This window comes from Vulpes lagopus, chromosome 24 (genome assembly GCF_018345385.1).
Source record: "Vulpes lagopus strain Blue_001 chromosome 24, ASM1834538v1, whole genome shotgun sequence".
NCBI classification, from domain to species: Eukaryota; Metazoa; Chordata; class Mammalia; order Carnivora; family Canidae; genus Vulpes; species Vulpes lagopus.
In genome coordinates this window covers 30,893,875-30,916,730 of record NC_054847.1, presented here as the reverse complement: position 1 = coordinate 30,916,730, position 22,856 = coordinate 30,893,875, and the positions used below count along the sequence as shown (strand labels likewise).

Below are 22,856 nucleotides of genomic sequence, written 5' to 3'. Positions count from 1 at the left end.
AGAACGCTCACCGCACCCAAAGTCCGCAGGCAGCCCCAGTGCCCATCGAGAGTGGACGCAGTGGAGCACACCCCAGAGGACGGCCCCACGGCTCGTGAACACGCGGGTGACTCTCACATAAGAAACGTGGGGAAGAAAAGGAATACGGCCTGCGATTTCATCGGTGTGTGGCTGTGCTGGTCATCACAACTGTGCCACCTCCGGGAGGCCGCCTGCAGCTTAGTGGCCTGGCGAGGCCTAGCATAGGGGACGCACACGCCGCCGGTTCACTTTGTGAAATTCCAACGAGCTCAGCGCTACGATCCATCTATCCGCTTCCTGGCGTGGCTGTTACCCTTCAATTTTAAGGTTTTGACTTTTAAAAAAGGAGGAGGTCTAAGACTTCCAATTAGCGATAGGACAAGCAGGGTCACCTACACAGCCCGTGGTCACCCCCAGCAGCCAGCAGGGTTGGTGCTGTGTAGCCAATAGCTTCTGTGGACACACGAGTGAACTCTCCTGGGGAGCCCGGGGGGCCCATCGGGTGCGCGGCTGCCTCCAGCTCAGGACGTGACCCTGGGGTCCCAGGATGGAGTCCCGCCTTGGGCTCCCTGCGAGGAGCCTGCCTCTCCCTCCGCTGGGGTCTCTGCCTCTCTCTCCGGGTCTCCAATGAATGAATAAATAAAATCTTAAAAATAAAACAAAATTAAATAAACAAGTGAACTCTCCTGAACATAAGGGAAATTCTAAGGGCCAACGCTAGGCTCTGAGTTCTCCACCCAGGATGGAGATGGAGTGGGGAGGTGTTCAGAGATAAACTAGAAGATGTGAAGCCTGGGGGCTTAGAGCTAGGATAGAGACCCTTAGAGAACGAGGACACCACGGAGGGCTGCAGTCTAACATCTAACATCGCCTAAAAGAGAAAACAAATCTGCCCTTAGGCAAAGTAAAACAGAAAGGCTGCCCGAGAGGGACGGGACAGTAAGGCAGGCTTTCCTGCGAATTATAGCCCCGGGCTTGTCTTCGGCTGTGCTGGGGCCACACTGATAGTTCCTGCTTCAACCGGGTAACAGATGTGAAAAGGGTCACCCAGGACTTTGCCCCGAAGTACTTTCAGGGGAAGATTTTGTCTTACAGGGAGGCATCTGCACTTCAGGATCAAGAAGAAACCTAAAAGCCCTGGCTGCTCAGGCATCCTCCATGGAATGAGCCTTTTTGAAATTGTGATGTTTTGGACTTGACATTTAATTCCACAGACTCCTAATAAACACCGAGCCAGCCCCTGTCCTGAGGCGCTGCTAGGCCTGCACGCGGGCTAAACCTGGGCTCTGAGGGTGTGCGGTTAACCCCGAGTTTTCTTTCATCAGCTCCTTAAACTGGCCCCTCGGATGATAGGATTTCAAGATCCCTCCGACTCCGGCGGCTGTGCGGGGCGTGCTCAGAAACCAGAGGCTAAGCAGCAGCCGGCCAGGTGGGGCAGCGAGGGGCGGCCAGGTGGGGCAGCGAGGGGCGGCCAGGTGGGGTGGCGAGGGATGGCCTGGTGGGGTGGCAAGGGGCGGCCAGGGGGGGCAAGGAGAGGCGGCCAGGGGGGCAGCGAGGGACGGCCAGGTGGGGCAATGAAGGGTGGCCAGGTGGGGCAGCGAGGGGCGGCCAGGTGGGACGATGAGGGGCAGCCAGGTGGGGCAGTGAGAGGCGGCCAGGTGGGGCGGCGAGGGATGGCCAGGTAGGGTGGCGAGGGGCGGCCGGGGGGGGGGGGCAAGGAGAGGCAGCCAGGTGGAGCGGGTGAGGAGTGGCCAAGTAGGGCGGCAAGGGGCAGCCAGGTGGAGCAGGGAAAGGCGGCCAGGTGGGGCAAGGAGAGGCGGCCAGGGGGGCAGTGAGGGGCAGCCAGGTGGGGCAGTGAGAGGCGGCCAGGTGGGGCAGCGAGGGATGGCCAGGTTGGGTGGCGAGGGGCGGCCGGGGGGTGGGCAAGGAGAGGTGGCCAGGGGGGCAGCGAGGGGCGGCCAGGTGGGGCAATGAAGGGTGGCCAGGTGGGGCAGTCTGGCGGCCAGGTGGGGCGGCAAGGGGTGGCCGCGGGCCTCCTCCTCTCCTGCCGAGGAGACTGCTGGCAGGGATCCGTAGCTCAGAGGCCGGGGCAGCGTGACAGCGAGCGCACATTACCAAAGTCAGTCCGGGAGCCCGAGTCGTCGGTGGCTGGTGCCGCCCTGGCCCCGAGGACTCGGGACAAGGCCTGCTGGCCGCTCGCCTGCCGCCCGACGCCCAGCCACACGTCTGGGACCCTGCAGGCCAGCTGGCCCTGGCGGCTCACGTACAGCAGGCACCGTGGCATGTCGGTGTGACGGAGCTTGGTTTTCAAACATCCTCGAAATCCAGATGATCCCCGAGCAGTTTGAAATGTGGGCTTATTCCACAGAGAGAAGACTAAATACTGGCACGAAAGGGGTTTTTCGCTTTCAAGCAGTTATTTTCACATCGTGTGATAATGAAAACGCAGCTGGACGAGTCACAGAACAAATAAGAGGCCAAGCACCTCACGGAAAGCTGGGGTGCTCGTCCACAGCAGCCCCTGAGCCTCCCTTACCAAGCCCCTTGGTGGCTCTAGGGCCGCTGCCAACTACTAACAAGTGGGGAGAAATAAATCTCGGGTTGTTCAGTGGTTAGAATTCAGATTTTAATCTAATAATCAATGATGCTGTTTTCATCATTAGAAAAATCTGGAGATCGCCCAGAGGAAAAGATGGAAACGTCCAGAGGCTCCTGGAAAGTGGGGTTGGCCAAGAAGGAAGCTGAGTGTGGTTCCATCCCTTCTCAGGTCACAGCCTTAGTCCCTACTCCTCCAATGATGTTCAAGGCTCCACAAAATACCCAAGCTCCACCTCTTTGCCCCCCTGTTCTCCAACATGGACTAGTGGCCATGCCCAGCTCAGGTCTCTGCTGGCCCCGAGCCCCCTGGGCAGCCCATCGCCACACCTGCGCTCTGAGGGACCCCCCGGAAGGCCCTCCTTGACACTCTGCTTCCGTGGCCCAGTTGCAGGGCTGCTGCCTCCCCCTGGCCCACGACGCCCTCAGTGCCACCTCAGCCCCCATAGGGCCGCGGTTCCCGTCGGCTCCCCCACACCACATGCCACACTTCACCTGCCACTTGCTCTTGTCCCGACATCCTCGACACTTGACACATTCAGATCTTATCCCTCCAGCTAACTGGGTGCTCCCTGAAAGCAGAAACCCGGTTCCTACCTTCCACTGCATAATCCCCCCCAAAAGCCTGGCATGGTCGCTCTGCATCATGAACCTCAGAGCATCACTTTCCACTAGCCTTCCAAGTTTAAGGACAAAAAAGATAAAAGCGGGAGGGAAGGGGATCCCTGGGTGGCGCAGTGGTTTCGCGCCTGCCTTTGGCCCAGGGCGCGATCCTGGAGACCCGGGATCGAATCCCACGTCGGGCTCCCGGTGCATGGAGCCTGCTTCTCCCTCTGCCTGTGTCTCTGCCTCTCTCTCTCTCTCTGACTATCATAAACAAATAAAAAAAAAAATTAAAAAAAAAAGCGGGAGGGAAGAAGGGAAAAAGAGAAATTGTGTGAACAATTTCTTGCTGTGATTCTTTCCGATATCTATACTTTGGAAGAACTGGTTTTGACCTCTGGACAGAGGACCACAAAGGATCGTCCCCTTTTCCTGAGAGGGATCAAAGCAGAGAGCTACCGGTCACCTGTTTTTCCTTTGTGGCAGGGATATACCTGCCCACCGTCAGACTTGGACAGGGCAACGCCTGAGAGCACTGACTCACAAGCCCTCCTTGTCCCCTGCATCCCGCCTGCGAGGGCAACTGCGAGGAAAGTGCTGCCACATTTCCTCTGCAGTACCTCCGGCTAGCGGCAACTGTTTCAGAAGCGAGTTCCCTGCTGGAACCATCCCAAAGGTTACTGGTGACACAAGCAAACCATCCTGTTTTTGTCCAGAATCACTGTTTACAGTGGGTCCCAAAATTTCCTGCATATTAGGACTACCCGGGGGGATTTCAAAAATCCTAATGCTCAGCCACCACCCCACACCCTGAGAATGGCCTCAGGCATCAGTGTTTTATGATTTTTTCCCCTGTGATTTCAATGCGCCACCAAGTTTGAGAAGCAACTTGGGTTAAACCAAGTCCATCAGCAACCTGCCCAAATGTTCATTCTGTAGGGGTAACGTTAGGAAAACACTGACTTATTCCAAAATAAGCACATGGCTGCAGAGGGCAATGCAGAGAGGACTTATCTTTAATTACCAGGATGGTTTGGTTATCTAGCTCGTGATTAGGCCAATCTTTGGCAGCTCCATGTTTTTCTCCATGTTTTTCTCTTCCCTGTGGTCTTTTGGGACCCCATTAGCATCTCTACCTAAAAGTAAACAAGAGGAAGTTGGAAATGACAACAGTACACTTCACTTCTTATTAGCGGGGAGAGGAGCTCCCAGCAGTTCTTGCCCCTGACTGTTCATTAGAATCACCTGTGATATTTCCATCATCCAGTGCAGGGCCCTCCTCTCCGAGATGCTGGCGTTTCTTACCGCGTGGTCTCCAGACCAGCAGCATCTGTGTCACCTGGGAATTCCTTAGAAATGCAAATTCTCAGAACCCGAAGCAGACTTACTGAACCAGGAAGGGGGCAGAAGTCTGTGTTTTAATAAGCCCTCCAGGAAATGTTGATCATACTGGAGTTTGAGGACCACTGGCCCAGGGAGGACACAGGTTCCAGTGATTTTGAAGAGATCCACAGGAGTTTCTACTGGGCAGCCTCGGTGGAAGTTCATGGGTTAAACAGTAGCGGCTTAGGCAGCTGGACACCTGCCTCTTAATTTCATTTTGCATGTTCTCCCAACGCCCAGGCCTCCATGGGAGGCAGGGTGCCTTTCACTAGGGGGGAGTGTGAGAGTTCCTGCATTATATGACAAAATAATAGATTTGGTGCTGGTGTATTCAGTCATTTTAACAACTGGACTAAATTATCAGTGAAACCTAACTGTCCACTCAAACATTTGTCAATAAAATACTCTGTCCTCATTATCTCCCCCATTCAAATGACTGGACTTTCCTCCAAAATTAAAACAGCCCATTATTAGTGACTCCAGAACCAAATATAACCATTTTTCCTATTCAATGGGATAAAAGAGATATGAATATGGACGTGAAGGGTCTACTTCATTTTGAAATGGGCCTCTGGGTCAAAATTTCATGCTTCAGTTGGGCATCCGTCTCATCCTTCAGAAGAAATGAATAGTTTAAAAAGCTCAGAGGTTTTTTGTGCATGTGCAATAACGGCATTTCGAATTCCAGCTTTCATACATTCTCAGGATAGAAGCCTCTGGCAAGATATGCAATAAATGGGATCTTTCTATGAACACCAATTCATACTTTACATAAAGGAAGTTACTATGCAGTAACAGATGCTTCAGAGAGTGGCCAACAGGCTGGTTGTTCTCTTCTTGTCCTGCATTTGGCTAGGCCTCGGGGTGGGAAGGAGCACTTACCTCTTCAGGCACTCCAAGGACACTTCATGAGAAAAGGGGCCTTCCTGTGACTAGTTGATGTCTCTAAAAGCCTTTGATCATAAGTCGATGAGAAAAGATCTACTAATAGCTAATCTACTAATAGCCTCAGACAGGAGAAGTGGTTGAGATCGCAAGCATGCCTCTCTCTATCTATGTGTCAAGTCAACAAGGCAGTTCGCTCACGGGCAGCTCTGGGGACCCCAATCTGTCTACTGAGAATTTACCTCGAGGACAGTAGATGTCTGGAGCCCATCGGTTGCACTCATAATTGTCTGCTGCCTTTTCACAGGTGAAACACTTAAATCCACCGGGATACGGTGTGGCTAGAAAAAGGATCAAGAAAAAGATTAATTTTTTTTTAGACTGAGCACAGAATCTTGAAGTCAGACATGGTCTTTTTACAAAAGTTTTCTCAAGACAGCCTGGCAGTTTCTTTAAAAACTAAATCTGTAACTACCATCTGACTCAGTAGCAATTGCACTCCTGGACACTCATCTCTGAGAAATGAAAACTGATATTCACACAAAAACCTGTATGTGAATATTCACAGCAACTTCGGCCGTAATAGCCAAAAACTGGAGACAATCCAGATGTCCTTCAATGAAAGAGTGGTTAAACACACTGCGGTACCTCCATGCTATGGAATATCAGCAACAAAAGTGAACTATTAATACATTCAACAACTTTGATGAATTTCCAGGGAATTATGCGAAGTGAAAACAGTCCCCCAAGATTACATACTGTAGGATTCCGTTTATACAACAGTTGAAAAATGACATTTTAGAAATAGAGGAAAGTTTAGTGGTTGCCAGGGTGTAAGGATGGGAGTGGTTGGGGCATGAGGGGAGAGGAAGGTGGAGGGGGAGCTGATAGGAGGGATTCTTGTGCTACTGAAACTGCTTAGGGTCTTCACACGGTGGCAGAGACACAGACTTACACATGTGAGGAAACTGTGTCAAACTAAATACACATACAAATGAACACAAGTAAAATTGGGGACGTCTGGATAAGACGAGTAGATTGATTACATCAACGTTAATAACCTGGTTTTTCAAAATGTTACCACTGGGGGAAACTGAGTGAAGTAAACAAGGGATCCCTCTATGTCACTTCTTATAACTGCTTACTAATGTACAACTATCCCAATAAAAGTTCCAACTAAAGACAGGCATTCTAGACATCCAATGATTTACTCTTATGCGTCAACTCGCATAGACATGTCAACATCTAAATATAAATATTAGATTGAAACATTAAAAATGCCCTTATGTTTGACCATTTTGACCTAAAAAGTGGCAATATCTCTGGTTCAACCTGGTATTTTTATCTGGTTGCCCTGACATGGTTAAGAATCCCCGGAGACGGGGATCCCTGCGTGGCTCAGCGGTTTAGCGCCTGCCTTTGGCCCCAGGTGTGATCCTGGAGTCCCGGGATCGAGTCCCGCATCAGGCTCCCTGCATGGAGCCTGCTTCTGTCTCCTCCTGTGTCTCTGCCTCTCTCTCTCTATCATAAATCAATCAATCAATCAATCTTTAAAAAAAAAAAAAAAAACGGAATCCCCGAGACAGTAAGTAGCAGCTAAGAAAAGAGTCTTCGTGACCAAAATCTATGCTGTGCAGAGGGGACCCTCCGAAGGCCGTAGCAGGCCCGTCTCTGATGTCCATGAGGCAGCACGCTGAGGCCACGTGGTGGATGTGGAGGCCCTACAGGCCTCTAGCTCAAGCCTGAGGGATGCGTAATCCCAGGAAGCCTTCCCTAGCCCATCCTCTCCTCACCCCTGAATTCCTGCCCCTTCCTACCTTCCAAAGAGACTGTCCTAGGTGCTCGTATCTTGCCTTCGTGTACCCTCGGACAGAGAGGCGTCCGGTTAGAGTCCCAGTCTAGAGCGCTTGCCCAGCACACACAGGGCCTGGTGGGCACTTAAGGCCAAGCGTCCGCCAAGAATGTCAGGTGCCAGGAATGAATGTCAGGTCGTCTCTGTCCTTCTCACTCATGTACTTTTCCTCGCTGCTTATCAACTTAGAGTTTTGCTTTCCATAAACAGAACTTTCGCATTTTTTTTTTAATTGGTAAAATTACCTGGCCTCTTTCAAAACTACAAGCGCTCAAAGACTTCATCTGCAGGAGCCAACTGTTCTCCCTCGCAGATGGCCGAGCCTGCGTATCCCACTGGTGGAAATAATCATCTCAGGGTAAATTGCTTTGCCCACATGGAAGCAATTAAGTGTGTTATCAAAAATAAATGAAGGAGGAGGCAGCAGCTTAAGGCCAAAATGATGGGCCAGCTTTAACTCTGGTGCTCACCTTGCACAGAATAGCCGCCGTCCTTGTACGTGCTCGTACCATTTCACAGCTGAGCCTGACCCCATCCAAGAAACGAACATGATCAAAACTCACAACCTGTCTAAAAAAGGCAAGAAACTGGAACTTTTTAGAGGCCAACTATGTTCCTCCACGTAGTCGGGGACTCAAATTCCAGGAGATAATGATAGTGAGGGCACGGACTGTCTGAAAACAAGAGGACGGGAGGCAGCTTAGAGCCTCAGCTTCCAGGGAGGAAATTTCACTACAGGGATTCATGCTCCCCCTTCATACGGTTATAACAAAACAGAAGGAAACAAGATCTTGTAAAACGACACACAAATAACGTTTATGTGTCCACACCTCACCGTCCAGATAGGTGGGTTACATCAGAATGGAGAGATTCTACTTACATAAGAAGATATCTCAAGTGTGAGCCCGAAGAATTTAAAACAAGCAGGTCCTTACATTCCAAAGCCGCTCAATATCCTTATGGACACTGAGCTTATTTTGACAAACACTGTTATGAGAAAATTCATACGAAATATTCTAAGACACCGTCCTACTGGATACATGAAAAAACTAGTTTCACCGTCAATGTAAAAACACATAATACGTAAGTAGGTTTAAAAGAACTTCAAAACGGCTTGTAAAATTTGAGGAATTATCAGAGTCTTGGAAAAAAAAAAAAAAGAAAGGATGTAAATGATTTGCCACCAAAAAGTCGTTCTCAAAAAATTATCATCACAGTCCCCCAGGTTTAGGACTGCAAGCCGGCCGTGCCACTGCAGCGGGCATGATTAATTCACAAGAGCGTCCAATTTTATCTGTCTGTCACTACAGCCAGTAAAACTCTTCACCGGAATGTCGGATTAGTTATTGCTGGAAACTTTCCCATCAAAGAGACAAATTAAGAACTCTGAATGAAGATTGATGATCTAGCCACGCAAGAATGAACTTCTTGAGAACCTGGCACTAAGAAATTGTGGTGTTCCCAAATTTAGATTATTTACTGGACTCTTCAAAATGATCTTTTGCTAGACAGGTGACATATTCCACTAAATACTGTTATTTCTTACACAGGTAGGCCTGGGCTCTGCAAGTAACCCAAAGCACATCAAAATTTAAACAGGAATATGAGCTAGAACACTACGGCGGTGAAACGAAGCTTCGCTTCAAGTCATTTATCTCGGGCATGTCTATCAGCACCGGCTCTGACACTCAACCAAGGGATCTCCTTTTCAGTGAGTTTTACTTTTAAATCTACAACGTCCTACCTGCGTGCGTGTCAACCACAACCGTCTAAATATTTGCTTTCAGCAACTTGTACCTGCATCTTGGCAGGTAGTACCAAGGGTGAATCATCAAACTCTTTTCTGTGACAAATCTCTTCAAACAGACTCCGTTTCAAGTGGCCAATTATAGCACAATATCAAGTAAATGGTTAAATTCTTCGCCCTGGAAATATTTAACCAAAAACTAAGGTCCACAGATGAGCAACTGTCTCCAGTAACTCGCTAACTGATACCGCATCTGATAAAGAAGTTCTTTTTTTTAGGAGGAAGGAAAAAGGTTCCTAAGAGATGTGTTATTTTCTTCTTTGTTACTTCAAAGCACTACAGAGCAAGTAAAGTTTCAAATCGTGGTGGCCTCAGCTGTGAATGAATCTAATTTGGCTCTTGATCACAGAGTTAATAAGCTTAGTGTTCTGCATTTCAGGGCATAAGTCCCTGGTCCCTCAAGAGTAGATGATTGTAAAGAAAAAAGGAAAAGCCAAAGCGCCCAGTTACTTCCTGTAATATAATCGGTCCATTAGAGTCCTACGGTCAGCCGAGGTTCAACCACTGTAATTCACTCGTAAGGCCATGGAAGAGACTCCAGCTTTGTTTCCATCTCTTGGAACTTTTGCCTGGACAAAGGCCTTCAGTCATCAAAACTGTGGTGAGAAGAGAATCTTGTTTTAAAATGCGTGCCGCTGGGTAACGCATCCAAACCTGTTTTATTCTTGCAAAACTAATTTCCATTGTTTCTGGAAACTGCATGCAAACATAAAATTTCTAGAAATCTGATAAATTGATCTCCCTTCTGAGTCCATCTAGCGACAAAATATTGTCAGAATAATTTGAATGCTATGAACATATTTCTGACAGAAATGCATTTTCTGGTACCTTTTTAGAAAGAACGCTCACTTCCTAAGACTTACGTGGTACAGAATTGTGAAGAAACTGCGTTGGCTCACTCTCTGGGCATAAACAAGTCCCCCGCAGGGACACAGCTCTTTGTTCCACATGATTAAGGAAAGACTCAGAATATGCAGCCAGAGGAAAATTGGATTTCTCAGGAGAGGTTTCTATTAGAAGTAAAGAAATGGAGGCCAAGAACAGGTTGCAACCACTTAGGATGCTAAATTCCGCTATCTCGTCTGATGCCTGGAAACCAAAGAAGTCACTCCGTTTCTCTGAATGCTAACTCCTGTTTTGAAGGTTTTATTGGTCTTTGGTATTTTAATCATAGGGTGGGAAGAAATTCATCATTTTTCAAATGAAAAAGGAAAGAAAAACATACAAATTACAGAACAGAACGTTATAGAGGTCAGTGCCTCAAGTTTGAAAGCCATAAAGTTGATTTTTTTTTAAAGGTCAGAAACCTCAAAAACTAGGGCACCAAGGGGTGTCTGGCTGGCTCAGCTGGTAGTGCATGCAATCCTTGATCTCGGGGTTGTGAGTTCTAGCCCCACGCTGGGTATAGAGATTACTTAAAAAAAAAAATCTTTAAAAACAAACAAAAACCACACAAAAATTAGGGAACCAGAGATCAAAGGAGATGAGTCATGGGATGCTGAACTTTTTCAACCAAGGTTCCAATCTCACCTCACTTCACTTATGGTCTCTGAGGACTGCTTGGTGCCCACGGGAAATGAATTTATTTGTGTGGTGTAGAAAACTTGTGTGTCTTCTCAACATCTCTAGCATCACCGATTTCTCCTCTGGTACGTTCTGAGCAGTATCTAACATTTAATGGGATCTGGCTCTCTTGCTGACCCCAGGGAAAGCTACTTGGGCTTCCATCTACAAAGTGAGGTGATTATATTAATAATTCAAAGCCAAGATAATCCCACTCTTCCCTCACCTATTTTTTATGGTCTATATTCTATAGAAACCTGCTGATTTGCAGAGAGATCACTCCCTCTAAACCTGGTCTAGTGGGTGCTGCTCAGGGGCAGAGGACCATGACCTTTAAAAAAATTAAAGTCTAAGAGAAGCAAACAAACATCAAAAAGTCCTGAGATCGTGCAGAGAAATGTGGAGTAGGAACTGTTGACGGTAACTTCAATCCAGCAAGACTTTTTATTCCCCATGACCAGTCATGGAGACACTAAGCAAGAATTCTGCCCAGAGCTTCCGGGGAATCATCTATGTATAATCTAGCTTAGGACCGATATCTTCTGGCCTCCATATCTCCAAATCACATCAGAAGACCCCACCAAGTCTTTCTATATGGTGAATCCTTTTTTTTTTTTTTTTAAGATTTATTTTTTTTAGAGAAAGAGAGTGCGTGAGCATGTTAGTACGGGGAGGGGCAGAGGGAGAGAGAGAATCTCAAACAGATGCCACGCTGAGCACTAAGCCCTACCAGGGGCTCAATCTCACAATCCTGAGACCATGAACTGAGCCAAAACCAAGAGTCAGCCACTCAATCGACTGAGCCACCCAGACACCCCTATATGGTGAATTCTTTTTAATTCTATCCTATTTAATTCTATTTAATTAACATAGGCCACATGAGCAGAACTTCCCTGCCAACCTCTAGAGGGCAAGACTGATTGCTCCTCTGGCCTTGCAGAGCTCATCCTTTAGAGATCCCATTCTGAAAAGGACTTTTCACATAGGGGGCCCACTCATCCCAGGCACTGACCCGCCACAACACTGGCACAGAAGTGGTCGGCGTGTGTGATTTAGTCTTGTTCACTCAAATCTAATCCCCTTGATTTTCCTCCCCACCCTGTGTACAATCACAGCCTAACAGGAGGCTTGTTTTTCAGCCCAGTGACTACTAAGTCTGTCACTGAAGCAGACAAAGAATCCCATAGAAACGGAAGGTTTTCACAATCAAAACTGAGACTGAAATCTAGGTTTTTGTTCACCAAGTCTAATAAAAAAGCATGGCTCTTTGGAGAAGAGACCAAAATGCAATTCCAGAGAACACAGCAAGTATCAAAGCACCTTCTTTCCATGATCATTAAAATAAACAGTCCCATAGAAACAAGCAGCCAGATACTCTTTCCACACAATTAACCAGTAGGCACCAGCCTTTACTGGTGAGAGCGTACAATAACAGCAAGTCTGAAGGAACTACTTGCTGCCTGTCAAGTGTATATTTGGAGTTAAAACATTAGAGAGACCTATTTTCAGCAACTTCAGTGTACCATCTCACTCACTCAGAACAACATCATAAGAAACAAACATCAAAAAGGGAGACAGAACATAAAGACTCCTAACTCTGGGAAACGAACTAGGGGTGGTGGAAGGGGAGGAAGGCGGGGGGGTGGGGGGTGACTGGGTTACGGGCACTGAGGGGGGCACTTGACGGCATGAGCACTGGGTGTTATTCTGTATGTTGGCAAACTGAACACCAATAAAAAATAAATTTATTATATAAAAAAAAAAGAAACAAACATCCCACTGCCTCACGGTAGGTGCCTCGTATCTTATGGATATTATCTCTAGTCCACAAAATAATGCACCAGGGTGTGTATTATTTCATCCACTCTAGAAATGTAGAAATGAGCACCTAACAAGATGCCTCTAATTTCATTGAGCATTTACTTTGGCTCATACTCTGCTAAGTGCTCTGCACACATTCCTTTATTTAACCTTCACAAAGTTAGGGACCTTATTTCAGGCCAGAAGGCTACAAAGCAGTTGAGCGAGCCACGGACCCAAGATCCAAGCCCCTGTGCATTCCTCGGAACCCCTGTCATCTACACCAGAACACGTACACATGAAATATTCTGACTGGGTGGAGACTGCCTCCACTTGGGCTATAAGATCCTCAAAAGCAAGAACCATGTTTTATTTGCCTTTATACCTCCCATGCCTATGACAATGCTTGACACACAGTAGACGCTCGAAAAATATTTGCTGAACGGAACATTTCAGAAGAGTAACATACCTCAGGGCAAATGGTAAAGGTCAAAATACACCCGATATACCCAGCCTTCCCTACCACAGGGGCCACGCAGAAGAGGATTCAGACAGAAATAAGAGAGAGGGAGAAGATAAACAGAGAGATGGAGGCCAAAAGCAGAAGTTAAACTGCTGTGTTTCCCGAAGTGTGATCTTTAGAATAGGAGTAAGAGAAACACCTGAAATTCTTGCTGAAAGCAAAAATTCATTGGTACAGTCCCAGGCGTGTGCAATCAGACACCCAGGGAAGGGATCTGGACACCTACATTACTACGCGCTCCCTAGATGATTCTCAAACACAGGAAACCAAAAGGGATAGGGAATAGGAAGTAGTGGGAGGCCAAAAACGCTGAAACTGAGAATCCGACGCACAGACAGGAAGACCAGCTATTATCTTGCCTGTAAAGAACTGATCTTTTTACAAACACCCTCCTCCCGGGACACGCCAGTTCACTTTGATAACCGATTGGGAGCTGGCACAAGTTAAAGGGAAGGGTGCTCAGCATCGGAGCGACTGTGCTGCGAACAGAGAAAACAAGCCTTAACAATCTGCCTTGGAATAAAAAACAAACACCCTATTTAAAAGGCGAGGGCAAAACATACATCTCTGGGGGCACCTGCATCCTCCCAATCAAATCATCCAAAGTTTCCCCTGCGTGGAAGGCTGCCTTCACCTGTCTTTCAACTCACATCTTTTTTTAAAATAGATTTTATTCATTTATTCATTTATTCAAATATTTTATTTATTTATTCATGAGAAACACAGAGAGAGGCAGAGACACAGGCAGAGGGAGAAGCAGGCTCCACGCAGGGAGCCTGACGCGGGACTCGATCCCGGGACCCCGGGGTCATGACCTGAGCTGAAGGCAGACGCGCAACCACGGAGTCACCCGGGCGTCCCAACTCACATCATATTTAAAGTAAAGTGACATTTCAGCAGCAAAGCGAACAAGAGTCTTACTTGAAGGGTGGAGGTAGACAATGTCTTTCACTGTGAAGTCTCGCGACTGAGCGGCCTTCAGACAATCAGCCAGCAGGCTCAGGAGCAGGAGCCAGGCCAGGGCAGGGCCAGGTTCCATGGCAGACCGAGGCGTCACTCATACAGGGGGCCTGGGAGCCAGAACTTGGGACAACGGGAGGGAACTCGCACCTGAAATATGAAGCAAGACTCATCTTAGTGTCCAACTCGAGGAAACCCTGGGGGGCCCAGCAGAGCCCCTGTGCTGGTCGGATGAGCTGCGGCCACACAGGAAGCCACAGGCATAGGCAGGTGGGTCGACAGGGAGAGAAACCTTCTAAATGGTAATGTGAGAGGACGTCGAACAGTCCAGCCCCAATCTATTCTTCATTAGGTAGCTAAAACTCCCCTGGTGGGGTAGCAGTCCCCTCTAATATCCAGCAGAGGTGGCCCCAGGAAAGACTGGGTTTTAATGAAATCCAGGTATTTCTGCCAGGAGGCCAGGGGATGTCAGCCAGAATGCACCAAGATGGAAGGCAGGCACAATGGTTCAGGAGCATTTCCTTGGGAACGATGAAGGCCAGGTATGAGAGTGCAGCACCCCTGGGTCATGGTGCCCAAGCAAACCCACACAGGCGAGGCTTTCAGATTTGGGATGGGATGGGATGGGATGGGATGGGATGGGATGGGATGGGATGGGATAGGACGGGATGGGAAGGGAAGGGAAGGGAAGGGAAGGGAAGGGAAGGGAAGGGAAGGGAAGGGAAGGGAAGGGAAGGGAAGGCAAAGGAAGGGATGGGATAGGATGGGATGGAAACAGGATGGGATGGGAAGGCAAAGCAAGGCAAGGCAAGGCAAGGCAAAGGAAGGGAAGGGAAGGGAAGGGAAAGGAAGGGAAGGGAAGGGAAGGGAAAGGAAGGGAAGGGAAGGGAAGGGAAGGGAAGGGAAGGGAAGGGAAGGGAAGGGAAGGGAAGGGAAGGGAAGGGAAGTAAATTGGCCTCTCCCAAAACAAAGAGTATCATCTTTATAGCTCCAGATCCCCTTAGCATAACTAACCATATTGGCTGGATGCTGTTCAAGCCCCTTACGTCCATCAAGCAATCCCCCCAACAGCCCTATGAGGCAGGCACTATTATCATCCCATCCTGAGCAAACTGAAGTCCAGCAAATAATTAGAGGAGCTGGTTCCAACAGAGACGGTCTGGGCCCTGAATCCGTTATCTGTTAGCGCTAGGTGATACCCCAGTCTTCCACAGACTGAGTCAAGGTGTATAAAGTCAAACTGATAAATGAGGTTAGAGCATCAGCGTAGCACTAAGCAGTCACCATTGCATCCTTTATTCTGGTTCTGTCCTTTTCAATTAAAATCGAGAGCAGTAAAGTCTTTTACTAGGTTGAGTTGTCCAGCTCACTAAGAATGTGCATGCATGTCGTCATTCATACGTGTCACCCCTTGCCCTCTTACCGCTTTCCTGCCGTCTGTCCCTCGTGTTCTACTCTTTTGCAAATACCATCACTCTATTGCCCCCACAGGGAGCATGTGAAATAGTCACTTTATTTGAAAGTGGCAGAAATAAACACCAGTTGGATATTCTGTTTACGAATTTTTTTTAAGGATTTTATTTATTTATTCATGAGAGACACACAGAGAGAGAAAGAGAGAGAGAGAGAAGGGGGAAGAGACCCAGGCAGAGGGAGAAGCAGGCTCCATGCGGGGAGCCCGACGTGGGACTCGATCCCAGGACCCCGGAGTCACACCCTGGGCTGAAGGTGGCACTAAACCCCTGAGCCACCCAGGGATCCCCTGTTTACAAATTTTAATACAAATATTCAGTGAGATTTTTTTTTAAACTATGACAAAATAATTCTAAAATCATTTTGTCAAAAAAAATAGATCAAGAGTAAATATGTTATGAAACAAAATAAATAGAGAAAATCGGGGTGCCTGGTGGCTGGGCCCCTGCCTGAGTGCACCCCGAGAAAACAGGACATGAATGACAGACACCAACACAACGTCCTCCTAAAGGAGCGTGGTGCCACTTCCAAGGCCACCCGGGTGCGGCTGCACCTGAGGGCACACGGACCCCCAGCCTGCAGCAGCCCCCTGAACTGCAGCAGCCCCCCAACATGCAGCGGCCCCCTGACCTCCAGCAACCTCCCCGACCTGCAGCGACCTCCTTGACCTGCAGCAGCCTCCCGACCTCCAGCGACCTCCCTGGCCTGCAGTGGCCCCCCGACCTGCAGCGGCTACCCTGACCTGCAGCAGCCCTTCCCATCTGCAGCGGCTCCCCGGCCCCGAGTGAGGTCCCCCGACCTGCAGCACCCCCCCGGCCTGCAGCGGCCCCCTGACCTCCAGTGGCCCCCTGGCCGGGGAGGGGAGCCCTGGCTGGAGGCCTTGCCCCGAGACCCTGCTGTGCCGCCGCACCCCCCATGCCCCAGGTTTGCACCTGCCAAATGAGGTCACAATGCCACCTGCCTCGACAGTTTACTGCACGAATGACGTGAAGTGACGGGGTGAAGCCCTAAGGACAGAGTCCGTCATGCAGGAAATCCTGTGTAATATTTCCCTGTATTTTCATTATTATTGTTTTGTTCAAAATACAGCGTTCAAGTCAATGTGGTTTTTGTTTTTTTTTTTTTTTTTTGTTTTTTTTTTTTAAATTTTATTTATTTATGATAGGCGCACAGTGAGAGAGAGAGAAGCAGAGACACAGGCAGAGGGAGAAGCAGGCTCCATGCACCGGGAGCCCGACGTGGGATTCGATCCCGGGTCTCCAGGATCGCGCCCTGGGCCAAAGGCAGGCGCCAAACCGCTGCGCCACCCAGGGATCCCTCAATGTGGTTTTTGAAGTCATGGTGACCATGACAGGACTGTCATGTTCTAAGGGAGAGTAACCAAGGGGCCGTGAATGGGAGTTCAGCACAGCTCGCTTTCCTGAAATCAGAAAAAATACCACAATTTCCAGAGCTACTGGAAATCCACACCTCTTTCACCCCAAAATGTGCCCCGTGGCTGGCCAGGCAGGGACAAAGCAGGCGGGAGACGGGGAGGGTAGCTCCTGTCACCAAGCTTTTACTGTTGTCAAGGCTCATGCGGACGCAGGTGACCTCCCATCCATGAAGCAAACGGGGGCGACGCTCACCCACACTCTCCCCGCGTCTCCCTCCAGCCGCCCCGTGGGGCCTGTGTCCCACCCCAGGCCCTCTACACAGCTGCGTCACATTTACTCGTGTAAGAGGCGTTGAGAGAGCACAGGTCGCGAGGTCCTGTCCTGCCCCTTTGCAGGCGCACGTCTCCGTGCAGGTGCGCTCACGCAGGTGGTGGACCCAAGCAGGCCTTCCGAACCCCTCAAGCAGCTGAGGCCTTATCACTCCGACACAGCTCACTCGAGAAATCATTCTTTATGTATTCCCTGGGCTTAGGTAGGCCTAGAAGAAGGCCTCAAAGGACAGATAGCAAATTGGTTGAGGACTTCTGATCATTTTAATATTCTTCTTCTTGCTTAATTTGTAGGCTGAAAAGGTTCTCATCAGCCAGTATTACTTCAGCGGAGTGTGTTTGTGTATCCACACGATTGCACGACCCGTCACCTGGCCCCGAACACTTGCATCACCCCCCAGAACTCCTGCACTCATCGGCGGCCACTCCCATCCCACCCCTGTCCCCGAACTCCTACGACCACGAATCTACCTTCTAGCTCTATGGGTTGGCCTACTGCAAACATTTTGTGTCAATGAAACCATTGGCCCTTTGTGTCTGGCTCCTTCCAGTTAGTACGAGATTTTTCAAGATTCATCCACGTAGTAGCATGAACGGGTTCATCATGCCTTTATTGCCGCTGAATATTATTTTAGGATATGAATGTAACACATTTGTTTATCCATTCATCAGCTGATAGACATTTGGGTGGCTTCTACTTCTTTAAGATTTTATCTATTTGAGAGAAAGAGAGAGAGAGAAAAGAACGAGCACTGGGGAGGGGCAGAGGGAGAGGGAGAAGCAGACTCGCTCCATCCCAGGGCCCTGGGATCATGACGTGAGCCGAAGGCAGACACTGACCTGATGGAGCCACCCAGGCGCCGCAGGGGGCTTCCAATTTTTGACTATTGGGAATAATGCTGCGAGAACATTCCTGTTCACGCTTTTGTGTGGACACACGTCTTCAGTTTTCTTGGGTATATACCTAAGAGTGGGATTGACAGGTTTTATGGTAACTCTGTGTTTAACTTTTTGAAGAACTGCCCAACAGTTTTCCACTGTGGCTGCACCATTTTACGATCCCATCAACAAAACACCAGTGTTCATTTCTCTACATCCTCACCAATCCTTATTTTCACTAAAAAAAAAAAAACAACTTTTTTTTATTATAGCCTGGTGTGAGGTGGTATCTTCGTGGCTTTGATTTGCATTTCCCAAGTGATATGATGCTGAACATCTTTTCATGTGCTCACCGGCCATTTGTAGATCTTGGGATGATACCAATTCAAATCCTTTGCTCGTTTTTTAATAGGGTTATTGTCTCTCTATTGTTGACTTACCGGAGTTCTTTCTATACTCTGGACTCTGGACACTTTTCAGATATAGGATTTACAGATATTTTCTCCCTCCTTGTTTACTTTTCACTTCCTTGATGGTGTCCTTAGATATAAAACATTTTTGATTCTGATGAATCTCACACATTGTGTTTAATAAATACAGATTTTGTTCCCTTATACAAGTCAAGTCCAACATGGCACTTAAAAAAAAATGTGCATGCAATGCACAGTAAAAGACCTTGTCTACTCTGTAGTAGCCAGGGCTGTATTTTCCACCTCTCTTTCCCATAAGAAAAACAGAATGGGCAGACCTATTTATTCATATCACCACCAACTGCTTACATTCCTACGGTAAATCCTGAAACCCTACTCACTCTACTAGTGTATCCTGGGAACTAAAAAATGAAAGATGAGTTACATGCATTCACAATTAGTCTAACCATCACTGAAATATGGGCTCTGCTGAAGGGGCTGTATTTTTTCTGTCCAGAGTCTCAGTAGGCAATGAAGCTTTAATCCCTAAGCCTCCCAAATATGATACTGGATATGCTCAAATAATATGAAGGGTCTTTTCTAGGACTTTGACGCCTTTCTCTGGAGTCCACTGTGCCTTTGGACTGTCCTAGACATTTAGAAAAGATGTTGCATTTCCATTTTATGTGCTGCTATTTGAATATGTGCTGAGGACCCCATCCCTGACTATAGTTCTCTTTATGAAGAAGTACACTCTCATTTTCACAGCTCTGTGACCTTTCATTTGTTATTTATGAGCTTTTGCAAATCTAATACCACTCTGACAGATTTAATTTGTGCTCTAAATTACCTTTGCATGAGTTACTCAAGTGCTGGTTTTATTCCAATGGATAACTTGCTACGTTCTGAAACAGAAAAAAAATTAGTTCAAGATCTATTTGACTTCCTCCACTTGGGAGAAAGTTGAAAAGAGTCGCATTCTGATTTTCACTCGATGATAATACTTAGTATAAAGGAGGATTCCTAACACTAGTCATGGAGGCAAAGTGATAGACCCATAACCCAGGTCAAGTTTTACAAATCTAGACCCCAACTGCTATTTCATATAGAGTCCATAAAATAAGATACTCCCAACTCCTTAAACTGATCACTAAGACAAGTAATTAAGCACTTCTGGAAGCTACATTGACTAAGGTACCAACTACCAAACGACAACACCTCAATACTAAATCACTACACAAGCAAATGTGAACTAGAGAAGTAATACAAATCTAAGCATTTCCCAATGCTATCCATATTGAAGTTTGAAATGCCTAACATAGGAGCAAAATGAAATTCTGAAGCCTGAAAGATCGTGAGAAATCTTGACTTAATTTTAGATATGTGTAATCTAGGTGTGGTAGTACCTTAATGACTAGAGAAGTTAATCCAGCTCCCAAAAATACAAATTAAGAACATGTCTTCACAAAACTAAGACAACTTAAATGTATCATTCTGACTATATTAACTTCTCACAATTTGAGAATCGCTTGTAACATGGTGGTGGTTTACGAACACATCTGCAAATTCGTTGACATCTCTCCATTGAGAGGTGGGGTTTGCATCCTCTCCTTTTTATTCTGGGCCAAACTTACTGACCAGTTGGCCGGAGTATGGTGGGAATAACTCAACTTACACGTAGTGTTCTGGAACACCCAGCCATGTAAGCACTCTGAGTGCTTTGAGTGCCATGATGAGAGGAAGCCCAAGTAGCCCACCCAGAGCTACTGAGATTTTATGAAGAGATAGTGCTGCCCTGCTAGTCCCCAGCTGCTCCTGCTCCACTCTCTGCTCCATTCCAGCTCCAGCCACGGTCTAATTACAACCTCATGAAGACTCCAAGTGAGAACTGCCTGGCCAAGCCCTTCTCACTTCCTGACCCACATAAGTGAGGAGAGAGAAATAAAATGATGACAACTCTTTTATGCTACTACATTTTGTGGTGATTTGCTATGTCGCAATAGCTACCTGGAATATGAAGAGCTGGTACAGGAGAGCTAAGTAGGAATTACAGTGCCGCTTATGAAGATAATCCCATTTTTCATGTTGGTGGCAAAGTAAAGAAATTCAAATCAAACAGACTGTAACCAAAAGGTGGGTAAGGGAGGAAAGGGATGAATTTCACTGTCTCATCTGACCATCTAGTTTGGACATGGCTGGATTTTTAACCTCTTATCAGGAATTTCTAGCCCTCAACCTTGCTCCCCTCATTTGCCTGTATTCTCATTCAGGTCTTCCCAAACCGTGGCCAAGAACTGGATGTTGGGCCAGCAAAATCACACAGATGTCCCTACAATTAACAATACTAAGTTCTAAGTAACCTCATTAACCTGGAAATGCAAAATGAAACTAATAATGGCTCAAATGAGTATTTCTACAAATGCCAGAAGGTGGGGAAGTTACCTGTTGGGATGATTTTCTTCCCTAAAAATAAAATGCCATGCCATTACAACTTGGCAAATCAAAAGATAAGGTTGAAACGATAGTTCTAGTGGGCATTTGGCATCACTTCTGCCCTATGTCTCCTCCTCCTTATGCAATGGCTCTTCTACTGATACCCATCATTTGGTGTTATGGAGGTACATTGTATTCTTACATGATCCATCCTATAGGCTGCTATTGCTTGGACTAGGGTGGGACATGTGATCCAAGCCAGGCCAATCAGAGTTCTTCCTGGGTATTTTTCAAGCCAAAATCGGAAAAAGACAATCAGCCCTCTCTGGTACTGGAGTCCTCAAGAAATGAAACTTAGGAACATGTGTAGGACATGTTCCTCCCCATATGGAGGAAGAAGACAATGAAGCTTGCTGGCCAAGAGAGTCAGAGATGAGGGATGGAGACAAGAGCTGAGTTGTGTGCAACCCTTGCCTTTTTGGTTAATTGTAACTCTTTCCTTAGAAGCCTCAATCTCGCCCTTTCATGAAGATGGCACCGAAGGCGAAGAAGGAAGCCCCTGCCCCTCCCAAAGCTGAAGCCAAAGCAAAGGCTTTGAAAGCTAAGAAAGTGGTGCCGAAAGGCGTGCACAGTCACAAAGAGAAGATCCGTAGGTCACCTACATTCCAAGGACCCAAGACCCTGTGTCTCCGAAGGCAGCCCAAATATCCTCGAAAGAGGGCCTCCAGGAGAAACAAGTTTGATCACTATGCCATCATCAAGTTCCCCTTAACTACTGAGTCAGCCATGAAGAAAATAGAAGACAACAACACACTTGTGTTCATTGTGGATGTCAAGGCCAATAAGCACCAGATCAAACAGGCTGTGAAGAAGCTCTGTGACATTGAAGTGGCCAAGGTCAACACCTTGATCAGGTCTGATGGAGAGAAGAAAGCATATGTTCGACTGGCTCCTGACTATGATGCTTTGGGTGTTGCCAACAAAATTGGGATAATCTAAATTGAGTCCAGCCGGCTATAAATCTAAATATAAATTTTTTCACCAAAAAAAAAAAAAAAAAGAAGAAGAAGCCTCAATCTCCATCAAGTAACCTTTTTTTGAGAGAGAGAAAGAACAAACACATGCATGGGGGGTGGGGAGCAAAAGGAGAGGGAGAGGACAGACAGACAGATTCTTAAGGACCTCCAGGGGTAGCACAGAGCCCAACACAGGGATAATCTCACAACCCTGAGATCATAACCTCAGCCAAAATCAAGAGTCAGATGCTTAACCTATGGAGCCACCCAAGACACCCCCAAAAAATAACATTTTTGCCCAAGCTAGTTTTAGGTGGCTTTCTGACCCTTGCAACCAGGAGCTTTGACCAATTCAAGAGTCTTCTAAAAGGGACTAGCCACCAGCTTAAATTTTTCTTTGTAACATAAATGCTTTGACATTAATACTTCTTTAAGGCTTATCAACAAAAAGGTTAGAGTTGGTTTTTAAAAATGTCAATAATAGGGTAGACTGGGTGGCTCAGTTGGTTAAGCATCTGACTCTTGATTTCAGCTCAGGTCATGAGTTTAAGCCCTGCACTGGGCTCCACCCTGGGTGTGGAGCCTGCTTAAAAAAAAAAAAAAAAGTTAAAAAAATTTCAGTGATAGAGAACTGGTCAGAGATTACCTCTTCCAGACTTCTTGGACACTAATGTTTCATTTCCATAAGCTATAGGGAGATACATGATCACATATTCTGGTATGAATTGAGGATCTACTTGTATAAAAATCAATGCTTTAAAAAGATGTGTATTTCTTTCTCTGGAACTTCTTGGCGAGGCTAGAGTTATAGGGAAAAGCTGCCTTTGTACCTTTTCCAATCTGATTTAAAGGTCAGTTGCATCAAAAATGCTTCAATTCCTGAAGGATAAATGATTTCTGGCCACGTATGCCCAGCAGTATATTCACATTTCTAAGAGATGTTATATT

At 47.1% G+C, this 22,856-nt stretch overlaps 2 protein-coding genes across 5 annotated transcripts in view; one reads left to right on the top strand and one right to left on the bottom strand.

The window, feature by feature from the left end:
- The window catches only part of LYPD6 (LY6/PLAUR domain containing 6), a 123,878-nt gene that overhangs the window by 13,460 nt on the left and 87,562 nt on the right, over nucleotides 1–22,856 (bottom strand). For all 4 annotated transcript variants that reach the window (XM_041740010.1, XM_041740008.1, XM_041740007.1 and 1 more), the window contains exons 2-3: nucleotides 13,954–14,142; nucleotides 5,730–5,828 (exon numbers count right to left, since the gene is read on the bottom strand). In XM_041740010.1, the coding sequence (XP_041595944.1) occupies nucleotides 5,730–5,828; nucleotides 13,954–14,071 (217 nt within the window). In that variant the 5' untranslated portion in view covers nucleotides 14,072–14,142. The remainder of the gene's footprint in view (nucleotides 1–5,729; nucleotides 5,829–13,953; nucleotides 14,143–22,856) is intronic.
- On the top strand, nucleotides 21,418–21,891 carry LOC121482164 (60S ribosomal protein L23a-like). The gene has a single exon (XM_041740012.1). The coding sequence runs from the start codon at nucleotides 21,418–21,420 to the stop codon at nucleotides 21,889–21,891; it is 474 nt and encodes a 157-aa protein (XP_041595946.1).

Bases quoted from the DNA above. Each gene is read 5' to 3' on its own strand.
- LOC121482164 (XM_041740012.1), top strand. From the start codon at position 21,418: ATGAAGATGGCACCGAAGGCGAAGAAGGAAGCCCCTGCCCCTCCCAAA.